The 16,015-nt window shown below is 38.2% G+C and overlaps 1 protein-coding gene across 1 annotated transcript in view; it reads right to left on the bottom strand.

The window, feature by feature from the left end:
- Positions 1–16,015, bottom strand: part of LOC140942540 (sodium channel protein 1 brain-like) — a 46,504-nt gene that overhangs the window by 27,824 nt on the left and 2,665 nt on the right. Inside the window, exons 2-3 of the mRNA XM_073391455.1 lie at positions 8,440–8,561; positions 1,677–1,804 (exon numbers count right to left, since the gene is read on the bottom strand). Coding sequence (XP_073247556.1) covers positions 1,677–1,804; positions 8,440–8,561 — 250 coding nt within the window. The remainder of the gene's footprint in view (positions 1–1,676; positions 1,805–8,439; positions 8,562–16,015) is intronic.

Here is a 16,015-nt window from a genome sequence, read left to right as displayed (position 1 = left end):
CTTTTTTTCATGTTAAACAGTCTTTCCTTATGAAATAAATTTTAACGATTTGGCCTTGTGTACTGAAAATAAATATAATCACATGACTTTTGTCAGGCATATAGTTTATTTGTGTCCGACACAGAACCACTACGAGGGCCTCGTTACATCATTTGCGCCCGAACGGACTCGGGCCACAAATAAACTTTATGCCATATGCTCTCCAAAAGTGACATGATTGTCATATTAAGGACCTTTCTCAATTCTTATTGAGACCTAAATTAGCTTTAGTGTTAAAAACAACCACTTCCACATTCAAGTAAGGTCAGAGAAACCACTGAAAACTGTGAAAGGTTGGAACCTAGTGATGAGCTACGAAAAAAGCCTCGGGAAGGGCAACACGATTCACAAGAGTCCCTTACTGAGGAGTAAGTTGAGAAAGGTCCTTTCTTTCTTGAGAGAACGTCTGTCCAGAGACGTATGTCCAGCTAAGTTACTATTTTGGTCTGACAAACTACAAAAAAAAGTGGTCGGACTAAATCGCGTGTCTTACAGTTAATGTTAGCCGAAACAGTATGAAACGACGATTTTTAGGGCAATGATGTTAGAACAATGTTGTGATAATTCCAAACAATGTCGCAACAATATCGTAACGCTGTGTTGCGCTGAAAATTGTAGTTGCCAATCGTCCCAAGTAACATCGCGTCAACGTCAACTGTGGTTTGCAGAAAGAACGGCTAACTACCCTTTGAAATATTTACTCAGTGCAACAGTGTTATTTCGTTGGTACGCAATAAACATGCGCTAATGGTAGATTTTATTCATCTGTAAAATAACATCCTTGACTTTATCCGGCCATCTTGTCCGACCACAGTTAAGATTTCGTCGCTCATGGGCCAATTTTAGTCAGAATAGACCCTTTCACGTTTCTTTTTTTTACGTTTTGATAAAGACCATTTAGCAAATATCTATTGACGCCACAGGTAAAAGCCGCCCTGAAAATTAAGAAACTTACAAAGTTTAAAGGTGATACGCTAAAAGCGAGCGAAGATATGGCTCTACAAAGTCGCGAAATTTTACAGACGCTTGTATGGTGGGGGGTATGGTGGAGGGGGGGTATGGTGGTGATGGGGCACTAACTTGCCCTACACCATACAAACGTCTGTAAGATTCGGCGACTTTGCGGAGCTAAACCTTCACCAACTTTTTCAACAAAACACGTTCAAATATGGCATCTTTACTTCTTTTCGCTAACTGGCCCCAGACAAAATTAGAGTGATTTTACTTAACCCGTGAAATAGGTAGTAGAATACTACGCACTATTATGCACTAAATCCATTGTCTTATTTATTGTTTACGTCTCGCTATTTTGCACTAATTGTTAGTATCTGTTTCACGGTTCAAGTAAAATCACTCTAAACAAAAAAAAACGTGAAAGGGTCTTTTGTCCGATAACTAATTGTTAGCTGCAGTTTTCAGTGATAGGAGAAGACAAAAGAACAGAGGAAACTAAAATCATACATAGCAACTAACGCAAAACTGAAAGATCATGATTAAACAAACGAACGACTACAAACCAAAACAGAAACAGAAACATAGGCATGCAACTATAAATTTCAATCCCAAAGCTTAAATATAATCAAATTAACATAATTTCTGGCCATAAATTGGCATATGATTTCAGAATAAAAGGATATTGATGTGTTATGAGAAAAAGAACAAATCTTCGAATCTTGTTCCGCGGACTGAATATATACAGGGAATCTGATGCGTGGAAGCGGTATACATACTGCTTGCCAAACTTGTTTGCAACAATAAGGAAAGTCTAAAAAAGAAAAAAATACATGAAATAATAAGAAAATAAACTCAATTACCGGTAATACTGGTATTAATATTAAGCTTGTTAAAACTAATGGCATCTTTGGGAATCGTGAACAATTCTGAGAGTAAATATGAATTAATCTCGTCAAAAAGGGTAAACCCATTTTTTTAATTTGGTCAAAGGATTTAATTTCGATCCGGAAAAATTGGTATCATAAGACCTGCTTTTACTTTACGATTCAAAGACGATCTTTTAGCTCTGAGCAAAATAATTTTTATGGTAAAAAGCGGCGCCAAGACTACCTTATAAGGCAAAAGCGAAACTATCGGTTTATCGCGGCGAAGCAGAACAAACAGAACTTACTACGTAAATTGGTAAACGGCAAATGGCTTTGTTCTAATTGTGATCTTTATATTGAAAGCTTGTAATCTGAATAAAAGAAAAGTAAGCTCTCTTCTTCTTTTATGAATAAGTAAGGAAAAAAAATCAAACAAAGATACAGTCAAATCGGAAATTGAACAGCTCCCGAATCAATATGGAAGTGGATTTCAAAATGTTTTCCCGTACAGAAAAAACACTCCAAGGCAATTTAGGTTTTTTATATCGTTAATGCGGAAGCTATATTCATTTTAATAGGAAGTGACAAGGCGAGTTTATTTAGAAGAAGGGGCGCAATTTCACTCGATGCCGGCAATCGTTGTTTTGGCGACTACAATTGGTTGATACCTATCTGAGATCATAAAATTAAGGGAAGAAGAACTGTGCGGCGAGCATCGGGAATAACAGTGTCTATGACTTCCATTAAATTTTATAAGTGAATTTACTTATTAGAATGCAGGCATGAGTCACCTCAGAGAAAAATAAGAAGGTAATTGATAATTTCTCTACAACTAACACGAGTGCTACTTTTAATTTCCTATAAATATGAAGTAGTCGAAGAATGGCAGAACAATAGGGACGACTTTTTCAATGCTAATAGGAAATTAGATGACGAATTCGTAACATAAACAAAGCAAAAAAGGTTTTAGACGTTTCCATTAAGATTTGTCCTCAGCGATATGGCAAAAGGATCATTGGCATTTTTTACGAGATCTTTTTTTTTTCAACAATGTAGCGCCATGGAGCAAGAAATTCCTAAGCGAAACATTGTTGATCAACTTCACACAAACACTTTAAAATATATTTTATTTCCCGCAGAGGTGCAATGCTTTACCTAATTTCATCTTTCTGATTAAGTTCCAGTCTCGTCATAATAAATTGAAAAAAAAAACCGCGCACGTTTCAGGGGGCAAAGGTTCCTAATGTATTCCGAAAAACGGGCTGTTTCTCCGACGTATTTTCGCCTTTTTCGAGCACAACTTAGGTTACAAAGTCACACTATCTTTAGCAGATTTGAGTTCGACATGAAGACAGCCGCATAACCTATCTGCCAGTTTGCAGAGAAAACTAAGGTTGGGTCCTGAGTAGCGAAACATCTGTCCGAAGCAATGTTGTCTTTCTTTAACCAGCGGGATACATAAATATTACTCAAATTCTTATTCAGTTTCAAGATTTGCAATTTACAGGGGGTCGGCTTTCTATCAAAGACTCCTTTTGTCCGGCACGGCTTTGTTTGGGTCGTAGTTGTGGACTAACCGTTCATGGAAGGTAACAACGAACGCAAACAGTTGCAAATGCCCGCTGTTTGTTAGAATATGACAGACAAAAGCAACGCTACACGGCTACGAGATAACATACTTTTGTAACCTTAGGGTTCTTTAGCAAAACAAACGCGACTTTTTCCCACAAAATTTGACCACAAAAGTGACTTTCGAGGTAACAGCCATTCGTCATCTTTCTGTTCAATTTTTCAGCTCGCCGCCAAAAAGACTTCAAGTCAACTCGTCAATAGTACAATTTTAAAAGCAACGTAGCTGAAACTACATATATCGCTAAGAATTAGACAAGACTCAAAGACTCCTACTGCTTAGCTACCAGAAACTCTCAAAAAGCGAACAATGGCCCGGTTAACTAAATCTCGAGGCCATTGCAAAAGACGCTCTCGCGATCGATTGAGAGAAATTAAATTATCAGACAACTCGTTTCATGTTTTCTAAATTAAAACTACGGATTGGAATTAGCGAACGTTTACGCCGACTGGGTGCAATTTCGCGCTAATTGGACGAGCGTGGTCTGCAACGAATCGCCGATGCTGGTTTAAATTTAGCAACAAAAATCGTGTGAAGAAAGTCGAGAGTCGGCGCGTATGTCTTTGGTGTTCTTGCAGGTACGATGAAGAACTGAAAATCTCCCGATCGCCTTCAATTTTCAGTTAGGTAAACATGGTATTACACTGTCACTTGTCGAGGGAAAGAAATTTAAATATTTTATCAACTTAACAAATGGGGAAAAGGGCCAAAACAAAAGTTTTTGATGAATTATTTAAAGTATGTAAATCAATTCTTTGAAGGGCAAAATTTACACTATTAATATTTCATTTACAGAGGCATCGAGATTCGCGAAAGACTCAAAACCTTGCCGACTCGAATTAAAATAAACTCGTTTAGGCACAAGTGCTTGTTAGCACGTGCCAATAGAATCAAGTCCTTCTGAATATCTATTCCTCAGAAATCGAATACTATTAAAGTCAACCGGTACCTGTACGATTATAGAGTCTGACAAGTTTATTTGCAAAAAAAATGTTCAGCATGGTTTAAAGGAATGCGTACCAGTACCGCTTCTGCAAAACACGGTCGAGAAGTATTTCGCAAAGTCCAGCGAATTTTCCTGACAAATAATTCCAAGTCCTCGGTCAGATGCTTTTCGAGTCGTTTTAAAACCCCTCCCCATTTTGCGGTCTTCCGAACAATCTTGTTTTATTTATGTGGAGAGCAGGTTGCTGGACTAAGAATGAAACATGCTGAAATCCAGTAGTTGTACTAACACAACGTCAGCAAAAATCTGTCCTTTAATGTGCGCTATCAGTTACAGAAAAAAGGATAGCTGCATATTTTGCGACAAAGTACAATCCCAAACTTGTTGATTTTCTATATTGTATTCGTCGTTTAAATCAAGGCGTAAAGCTCAGTTTGCGCTTGATTAAAGAGACTGTCATTTTCTTGATAAAGATTATTAATATTCATCGAACCTGCGGTTCCGAATCTCGCATAAGAGTATTTACAGCGTGGCCAAGAAATTCTACGCATATTCAACAATAATTTCCTCAAATGTGCGAATTTTTAACGAAGAATTTATTATTCTTACTTTTGTTAATTTAAGTCAAAAAGCGAGCCCGTAGTTACCCGAAATAACAAAATAAGAATGACTTTTGATTAAAAAATAACACTAACGTATGACAAAGCGTTTAATTTCTTTCAATGGCAAAAGTACAGTTTCTAAGAAAGTTTCGTCTACAAAATTGTCGATTCGTGTTCGTCCTGTCCACAGGCTAATTCGCAATATTCTTAACACACGAACACAATGCCGAAGTTATGCGATTGGAAAGCGACCAACGTAAGCAAATAAAAGGGCAGAATTCGACATTTGGACAACAAAAGAACCTTGTTTGACTTTTCTATTGCCGTATGACATTGGAAGAAAGAAAACCTTTTAATTTTCACCGTTGTTTGCTTGCGAAAGGCAGCAGAACACGGCGAAAGAAAGCTATATCTCCAACAGAAACGGCTAACTGAACGATAACAGGCCTCGCAACTCAAATCAACATCCGAATGATACGAAATAAAATTTACTGACAAAATTTTCGCAGCCACATTCACGTTCTGTCACAGCAGTGTTTAAATTATAAAACGAATTAATCGCCATCGAACATAATTCATTTTTGTGAAAAGACTACATCGACGTGGTTGGCAGTGCGGAGCGTTCCTTGAATCGGTGGCTATATCTACTTACTGAATTACAATATGAATAATGAGCCAACGAAATACACTTTAGTCTAGCAGATATTTCAATCAACTGAAATGAAGCTCGGAAAATTGAATTGTCGCTGTCTGTTCTTAAGGTAAGGCTCGGGAATATTTCAAAAGCTCTCCTCGGACTAATCCCAAGTAAGAAGCCATAAATGAAACGAACATTATTGTTATCAAATTCCGGCGAAGAAGACTTTTTTACTACACATTCAAGACATTTCCGCTGCGGAGAGTAGACACACGGCATTAATTTCTGACTCCTGTTTTTGAAAAGAAAGAGGATAGGCGAGCGAAATTCGAGGAAAATGCATACTCTACACAAACTACATTCGCATAATTTTTAAATATTTACACATGCTCAAGATTATGTATAAAGTTTTCCTTGCCGGCTTCCACGAATTCAAATACAAGCATTCGATCGAAAATTTGCGGAAGTCTTGCCCGCGGAAAGCACAGAAACGTGATAAGGCTAAACCGAAAAAATTCGCCACTTCTGGCCAGGTTTGGTGACGATTATACGCGAACGTTAACAGCAAGTTGGCTAAAAATCCTCGCGCCCGAGTGAATGTCTACCATGGTAGGATTTTTGCGAGTCGCATTGATTTAAAATAAAATGCTCCAGGCACTTGAGAGAGATTGTGAAGACACATTTCATTTTCAACTTACTTGTCCGTCATGCAACTCATAATCACAATCCTTGAACGGTACTAGCAGGTAGTGCGGAGGTAGCAATTGAGTGTGGAGCTCCTCTTCTTCTTCGCCATGCCCATCGGCGAGTAATGCGATTTGAGAACGTTTCAAAGCTTCCTCTCTCGAATGTTTTTCCTCGCGCCCATGATGGGCCCTGGCGGCCGCCGAGGCTAACATATTTGTTGAAATGCAACTGCAAGAGAGTCTCTGGTTCTCAGTCCACCTGCCTCGCTACGGCACTGACATAACATTTGAAGTCTACTTTATAACTTGACACAAGACCCGGTAGAAGTCGAACAACGCCGGTCGTGAATCGTCGTCAAACTCACAAGTCGAAAAAAATGGACAAGCGACGAAATTCGGATCTCATTCTACTCGCTTATCGCCTTCAGGAAATCCAAAAAACTGGTGGAAAAACAACAATTCGCCATGACGATGATTCTGGTAAACACGACTTCATTAAATATACTCCCGACACCTGGTTCACCATATCTCGGTGTACAGAGCATGCTGGGATATGATGGCTGGAAGGCCGACGTCACTGACTTGATTGGTAAAGCGATTGGCTACATAACTATCAACGCCGATCCTCTAACAAGAAACTAACTGGAGTAGATTTCGTCTGGCAAACATGGCTTTTTTGCAGATTAAATGATTTCTCTTTAAGTTTGACACCAACAAGTTACGTTATGTTAAACCATATGATCTAAAATGTATTTGATTCTGAAGAGACCTTAGCTTTGCCGAACCAAGCCGAAACACAAAAGAAAAAAACGGCAGGTTCCGCCGTTCGTCGTCCGAAAGTCTTTAAATCCATTCGGGAAAAGGTAGCACGAAGAAAGCGACACGTTGTGAGAGACTCTGGTCCATAAGTTGCCTCGCTTAACACGAAGAAGAGGAAACAAAAAAATTTGAATATTATGCGAATCACGTGTTCCGAAAGCAATCGCTTTATTGGGGACGCTATGGACAAACACTACTATTTAAAGACACACAGATACGAAACGTCGGAAAATCGGGTTTAAGTAGTTATTCCAGTCTAACCAAGCCAAATTGAGCCGATTTCACTGCTTAAAACTGCCCTGTGATTATTCGGCATTGAAACATTAATTCATTAGTTGGCTTTCCAAGTTCATCTTATTACAGTAAGTATTATGCGTCAATACAACACATCAACTAACCCACCGCTAAGAGAACTAAAAACAAGCGCAAACTAACTTCGCATCGTTTGAAACATTTAACTAAGAGACGATTATCAAGTTTCAGCGACAAGTTAAGAGATGGCTACTTTCTGAATGCGAAAGTGGATCTCATTTTGGATTAAAGTATAGGTTACGCGACCGAGGATTTTGAACGTGACCAAAAGAAATCAATTATAAGTACCAAAACAGGTGGCAATGAGGTATATACTCTTCTAGCGAGGCGCAAATTTTTCACATGGATATGCAAAACGTCACCTCAAAAGACTCGAGTCCCTTTTTGCGGCAATTTTTTTCTTTACATCGATGCACTCTCGACGTTTATTGCCTGCCACAATTTAAAAGAAAAAGATACCGATTCAGCAGACGTTTTTTCCCTCAACTCGCAGGAGACTAACCAAAATAATTAAACTTCAACGGTGTTTTATATTGACATTACGAAGTCCGAAACTTCACCAGCGTCGTCATTAAGTCGTTCAGTAACCGTGAATGGTAGCACTAACGTAATTTCTGTTCTGAAAATTAGCCTTGCTTTCCCGGCCTTTCCACGTTCGAGGCCAGTCATCGAAGTATCTGCGTTGTTTGTGTAACTAAGTGTAGAGCTTTGTAAAGTGTTAGCAACATTGACTCGCCTCGACCAGACAGAGACGTGCAAGAAAACTGTAAGAAAGTGTTCCCTGCTTGCAGTGCCCTAACTACAAAACAACATGGGCCTGTAAATCTCAGTTAATTTCCAAGGATCAAGTGTTACCATGTACAAAAACTTTGACAACGAAGGAGGCACCCCGTCATTCAATTCTCGAACACTCTAATTCTCCAGACTATCTCCGGTGTAACAACATACCTCGGCTTTTGGTACTCCCTCTGGAACTTCCTTTCGCCAGGTCTCCTTTCCGCTAGAGGACAGAAACGTAATTGTTTCGGACATCGTACAAAATTGAACATCATCCCGTCGAATTTTGCATCCTACAGGGGTCAAAGCGAAACCCAATTTTAATAGTTAATGCTTAGGATCGCACTCTCAAAGGTCGCATTATCTTGCACGGTAAATTTTTACATAAAAACCTGCTGTTTCTTATTGTTCCCTCTTCCAATGATCATTCTTGTCAATTACGCAGTCCCCTTCAGGTCGGTCACCGCACAATGGGTTTTAATCAACTTCAACTGCAACCTGTTCACGGTGCCATTGGGTAGGAGTTTGAAGTACAATATCCCTGCTTGGACGTCTGCAGGCGTTTTGCAGGCGCTTTTTTAATTCTCGTGAGCCTCAAATAGCACTAAAGCGCAGTCTATCATCCGCTAAGAGGTTTGTTTGAGAAAGACCAACTTTAAGAAGTGATAATTAGTCCGGGTTCGTGAACTTTGAGAGAGATGCGAAAGTTAAAACCCTAAGGGAGTACCGGTAGATGATCACAAAGGGAACCTTAAGAGAGGCCAAAAAAGGAGAGAGTAACGAAACGAAAAGGGAATTAACTAAAAATAACTGCAGCAACCTGTGGAAAAGGACAGAGAACATAACATGCAATTCAGTGGTGTTATACTTAACAAGTTTTACTAAAAATAGAATGATTTTCTTAAAGTTTTCTACTTCTACGACTAATGCTAAAAACGCAACCACATTTCCAGCATTAACGGCATGATGCTGGTCAAGCGATTCGAAAGCTCACTCGGCCCGTTCTTAACCAATCGATAAGCTTATCGCTTAACGATAAAATAAAAGTTTATACAAAGTAAGTATTTAATACAAGTGCCTGTATCTTCGAGTGCTTAAGGTATAATTGATAAAAGATAATCACTTCTATAAATGTAGCTCCTCAGTAGTATTAGTTCACAGTTGCAACACATCTAGAAAAAAATCTCTGTTAAAAAATCATTATGTTTAGTCGGGCGCTGCAAGGTTGAAATTAGTTTTAATACAACGAGGCGACACGACTTTGCTGCTTTTTAATAGCCAGTTATTTTAAACAATTTATTTTTTGCCATATCACCACAGCGTCAATAAAGCAATTACATTCAATGCAACGACCAGACAGACATTAAACGCAACTACCGGACTTCAGATCACGCGGAACTCGCAACGTAAAGGCTTTAAGGTTCGAAACATAAAATATATTTAGATAGGAAAGAGGAAGATCCTAAGCAGGGTTCTTTAATTCCGTCATCCCGAGCCAAATTTTCGTTCAATCGTAATCCTAGTGGTCCCGATCCCGCATCCTGCATCCTGTGTATGCGATCAATCTCGAGTGTCTTTACATTTCGCCTAAGGATCCCGAATCCCGGCCTTATTGGGGACCCTTAATCCCATCATCACGAGCCAAATTTTCGTTCAATCGTGATCCTAATGGCTTCTTTTGGCATCCTGCATCAATGCGATCAATCCCGCGAAACTCGCTCTCATTTTACTTGAAATCTCGAATCCTGGCCTTCAAATGAGGCATATCCCGTATCCCGTATCCCGTATCACGAACCTATTGAAGACCCTCAAAGAGAAATTGGAAAAATAAAATGAAATTTGTTTACCCACCATTAACATACCAGCTCTGATCTGAAGAACTTGTTTAACGGGTGTTCGTGCGTTCTAGTTTGAGCTAGAATTCGAAATTGTGGACTTTTGAAAGGAAGGGAAAACCGGTGTTGCCGAAGAAACACGTCTCGGACCAAGCGACAATATCAGGGGTGAAACAGTTGCAAGAAACAAGCCAAATATGAACTCAAATTTAAGAAAAAACTGTCTCTGTATTGGCTAATTCAAAGTGTCGCCATGCAGCTACAGGCTGTCATTCCTATTTTTTAGGGATAAATAACGCCAAGATTAACCGAGTAAAACAACAAAGACAAATTGTTGTTGAATGTCAAGACATATTTATTATCGATTTGAAACAAAGTTTGGCCTCAAGCAAAGTGTCAACGGCAGTTGACAAAGTAATTTAATCGCGACGTAGTTCGAACCGGCACTTCATGGCGATTTAACGAAGCAAGAATTAAAAGTATATAAATTGGACACCTACAAAAGATGAATAAAACTGAGTATTAATGCACCAGTTTTGGGACGTACTTCGATCTAAGTGGCTTTTACTGAACGCCGGAAGATATCCCACGTTGCACGGGTTATTAAAAAGGCGAGAATCGCACTGTTGGCAATATATTTCGGTACATGCAGACCAGATTTAATACTTCATATTGTGACAAAGGGATAACCAGGAATCAAAACTGTACAAGGTTTCAACTGGAAACCAAGATCAGGTGCAAATACCCAGAACAACACAAAACATTCAAAAGCTACAACAATGTCAAACAAGGAAGGATATATTTCATTAACAAAAAAGCAAATTTTTCATTAGCTGCATGTCATTGCCATTGAATCGCTTTATTAAAAAAGTTCGCTCACTAAGTTTATCTCAAACATGCACCAAAAAGCATGCGTGAGTCAACAACATGAATTATTAATAACTACTTCCCGTCCGAAAAAAAAAAATCTGCCGTGAACTTCACGAAAGGGACGCAAGACGTGCAAGATGGAACACAGAGGGCAGACATTCAAAACTTTCCATATAGCAGCTGATTCGGGAGGGTCCGCGCGTGTTTCCATAAAGTGCTGTTTTCAACTAAACTCAGAAAATCAAATATGAAACGCCAATATTCCTTGGCGATAATTTTTTTATAAGCAGCTGATAGCCGAACCCAATTGCTATCGTTTATTACAATCATTTCATTCATATGTTCTTTATTCATAATCTTCTCTATTAACTATTTGCAAATTCGTTATTTATCATTAGAAAATTGATTGTTATTTAAACAAAGAAAAACAGAAAAACAGAAAAACCATTGAACCATTTTCGGGTGCGATCCAGTTTAGCATTTTGAGCCCGACAGATACAAGTCTATACACTCTTTAATTCTTTACTTAATCTGACCTGACATTTTAAAGGAATATAATAAAATCGCCAGTAAAATGTAAGCTATCCGTGTTTCGTAGAAGCCAATTTTACGCGAAATTTGAAAGTTATGAAAGGGATTGATGTCAAATTGGCTAATTTTATATCTCGGTCGCAGACCCGCCAAATAAAATAAAGAACGCCAAAGCAAGTGAAAAATATAAAAATGCAAATTTGCAACCGCAAATGCGCCAATTTTACGTAGACGACAAATTTCTTAATATTGCTTACTCATTCAACGCGTTTTTCGACAGAATTTGACCTAACGCTCGCTTGGTTTACTTTATGGGACACTGTAATTGAAAAGAAAAATCAACACATAGGTATTAGATGGCTTTACTGTCAATACTAATCCGGCAAGCTTAGGATAAGAAATCGCCTTAACAACCTTTGAAAAGGAGCTTAGGTTTATCAGTCTTTTTCCACAAGGAACACCCACATTAAACATAGAATGTGAATACGGGTGTTAAAAGTTGCTTTCCTGTGAAGGTTTCATATCAGATAATAACAATAAAAGGCGAAGAATAATCTATATTTGGCGCTATAAAAACAGACATGCGCTTGTAAATATGCGGTAAAAACCATAATCCAAACTCAGAATTGAAAATTACGTCACTTGGCTTTTTTATACGTAATTTAAAATGCCACAAAAAATTCCTTAGTGAGGAGCTTTCTCGCATGAACATTAAAATCTGCGAAGCTAAATTTAATTAAGACAGTAAGGAAAATATTGATATATTTGGGTTTTGTCTTTGCCCTGTGATTAAAATATCCCATTTTGATACCACATTTTTGCCTAATTTGAAGTAAGATCAGCAAATACCAACCAAGAACGATATGCAAAATCAATGACGCGATCTTCGAAAAACAAAACTAGCCTTACTGACACCTTTTTGAACTAAATTTATAATAAAGCTCTGAGGACAACGTTTCGACTCGGTTGTAAGCGAAGGATAAATCACACAGCAAACGATTGTTAAACATGGTTGTTAGTCTAGAATGTTCTTCGTAAATAAAAACTCAGAAAGCGCTCTCGGTTACCTCTTCATTTTGACCATTGCCAAAAAACAAATTGCATTTTCTTTTTCGCAGTTGCCTTTGTGTTTAAAAAAAATGAGCAAATCAAGCATTTCGCCACAAAGTTTTATACAAAACTACTCGAATAAAATTCGTTACCCTGACCTTTGACAGTTCAAATTAATGTATTTTACTGAAAATAACACATTGTTTATATAAGGTAACCCCTAAACATTTGTTAATTATACAGATTAAACGAAGTGGTTTCTAAAACTATTTAGACGCTTTCTTGTAAAGCGGTTTATAATTCATAAACTCAAAGAATTTTCGTACGCAGAAAGGATTTATCATTTAGTTCTATAACAACCTCAAATGCGTTTTATAGATACAAAACAAATATAGTAAACGTCATTCTTTGAAAAAAAGGCCAGAAATCAAATAGTTGGATTTGATGGACTGTTGAACATCAATCGATGGTAAAGTTTAAAAAAGGGGGCACGCCCTTTAAAAACGAGCTGCTAAGATGGTCAAGTGACTACTCTTAGATGGCACAATCGCTAGAAATGTTTCCTTGACATGATTATGTATTTCGAGCTTGCGAAGTTTAACATTTTTATCATAATAGGCAGAATTCCTTCACTTATCTGCCGGAATATTAGGGTTCGCCACGCAAAAGAAGGCAGCTCGAAGTCGTAGCAGGGTTCGGCACGTACGCAAAGGAGTAATAGAAACTAGGAGCGCGTTAAGTTGCATCGATTTGTTAAAAATTATATCAACGGGTTCGCAGTCAAAATAGTCAAATGCAAAAGATAACTCATCCATAATTTTGTAAGAAAGACTGAATTAAATATAATGTGAATATAAAAGACATTCGAAAAAAAATATGCCGCACTGAAGGTTTCTGCTCTGACTAGAACGTCGATACAAATTTCAAAGTATATGATATTTGCTAGATTGTTAGTGGAATCAATTAAGAATTTATTATAAACTCTTGACGGGTTTTCTTCCTGTATAAAATTCTGTGGTGTGACCATTTAAATAAACTAAAAAACCACTTCAGCAGAACTTTTACACAGTACTATTTATCGCGCAGTATAAACAGGTCGTAACGTTTGAGTCTTTGGAAGAAATCCTATGGTCTCACCATTCAAACGACACCACTTTAGCAGTACACACATGGTGGTATTTATTTAGAGAGCAGTTCTAACTTTTGAGTCTGTGAACGAAATCCTATGGTGTGACCATGCAAATTAAACCTCTTCAGTAGTACTTTCACATGGTACATTTTTTCTGTTAGGTTCTGATCAGTTTTGAGTCTGTGGATGAAATCCTATGGTGTTAAGCCCCGAGCAAACGGATGCAACATTGTTGGCCAACAACTCCAAACATTGTTGGATGTTACATGTTGCGTCCGTTTGCACACCCTGTTGCATGTTGTTGTATGTTGTTGCGTGTTGTTGCGCAAAGTTTAAAACCGATCAAACTTTTCAGCCAACAACTCCCAACATTTCTTTTGTTTCGTGATCGCCGTAGCGTAGCGCAACAATGTTGGATCCGTTTGCATGAAAATGAAAATGAAAAACTCTTCAGTAGTACATTCACGTGGTACTATTCATTTTGTAAGTAGTTCTAACTTTTGAGTCTATGGAGGAAATCCTATGGTGTTACCATTCAAACGAAACCTCTTCAGTAGTACTTTCACGTGGTACTATTTATTTAGTATGTAGTTCTAACTTTTGAGTCTGTGGATGACGTCCTGTGGTGTGTCCATTGAAATGAAACCTCTTCGGCATTACTTTCACGAGGTACTATTAATTCAGTATGTAGTTCTAACTTTTGAGTTTGTGGATGACGTCCTGTGGTGTGTCCATTGAAATGACACCCCTGCAGCAGTACTTTTAGAATCATTTGCCTCATGAAACGAAACTGCAATGTGAATTTTTCTTGAATCTTAACTTTGGCCACTTGGATATTAATGGGTTAATACCCCAAGAGTAAAAGAAGCAGCCACAATTGAGATAACTTAAAGGGGCTGTGTCACGGCAGTCCAGATCAATATGTTTAACATCGCCAATTACTCAACCTTAAAATGCATTTCTAGAGATCTAAAAAGTACTCTCGATAGCCTAAAAACTGTTTTCAATGTATTTAGGAGGAAACCGCCGTTGGGTGCCCCTGTTATTTATTATTCTGGCTAGAAATATTGACTGCAAAAGTATTTTACAGAAACCATGGAAGCAATTTGGGCAAGTAGCTTCAAAATACAAGCGAAAATCGAGATACAAGTCTAGAGCAATTTTCAGTGCGTCTCTTTTCACCCCATGTACGGGTATTCGGAATCCGGGTTCCGGCAAATTTTTGTTTGTGGAATCTGGAATCGGTGAAATTTTTGCTTGTGGAATCCGGAATGCAGCTCAAGGAATCCAGGATCCCACTACGGATTGGAATCCAAGTTCCACTGACAAAGACTGGAATCCAGTGCTTGGAATCCACAATCCACGGCGTGGAATCCTGATTTCACGACTGTCTTAGATTCCCTTACATCTGTTACATGTGGCGATTGAATCCTAAAGTTTTACCATTCAGTATTTAAGAAAGCTACGGACCCATTCTTTCCTATGGTATTATTTGTTCTACTCTAAAGTAGGTTCTTACTCTTGAAAATGTCGATGAAATTCTTCAGGGAGTCTATAGAACTGAATCGTATCAAGTTTCACTGCGGGCAAAGAAGCACCTCGGAGCATTGCATCCAGATGCCAGTCCACCAGGGCTACCCACAGCAGTATTTAAAGAAGTCTTCTGTGTACTAAGGAAACAACGCACGCGATGACACGGCCAAGGTTCTAACCAGGACCTGTATTATTCAATTTAACCTTTCGATTTGTCATTTTTCAGTCCCGATGTCTAAACAAATAACATCTTAAAGGCATGTCAATAGAGTCCAGCATGCCACGTTCTTATGCCCACCGCACGCGAACAAGAAATCTACATTGTCATGACATTTTTCTTTATAAGCGACTTCTTAAGCATCGTATTTGTCTTGCCGTTTCTTCAACACCAGTATTTTTAAACAAAAATTATCTCATTGTCATCGTCTATTTACGAAGTAACTTTAACATATTCAGGCAACACTATTTATGACGTAAAATTATAAAGCAAACACCTAGCTTTTTTTCTGGTCAGTACGTCGTGTTACGCAAATTAATTTCAGTCTACTACATTCTTTATTTATAATTTTAGAACCAATGCAAAATCATGATCGTGTGAGAAATGTATAAAAACCATTCTTTACAATTGAAACTGCTATCAAACAGTTACGCCTATTTATCAACCCACGCAATTTCTGTCTATACCGAAAAGTTCGAGGCAATTGTTTGAACGACACCGTGACGTGAGCTCCACTCACAGAATGAAAAATTTAGTGGCAGAAGATATTTTTGGTAGCAATAAATTATGCGAATAACGTCA

Source organism: Porites lutea, chromosome 7 (genome assembly GCF_958299795.1).
Source record: "Porites lutea chromosome 7, jaPorLute2.1, whole genome shotgun sequence".
In the NCBI taxonomy this organism is placed as follows: domain Eukaryota; kingdom Metazoa; phylum Cnidaria; class Anthozoa; order Scleractinia; family Poritidae; genus Porites; species Porites lutea.
This window is presented reverse-complemented; position numbering and strand designations above follow the sequence as displayed.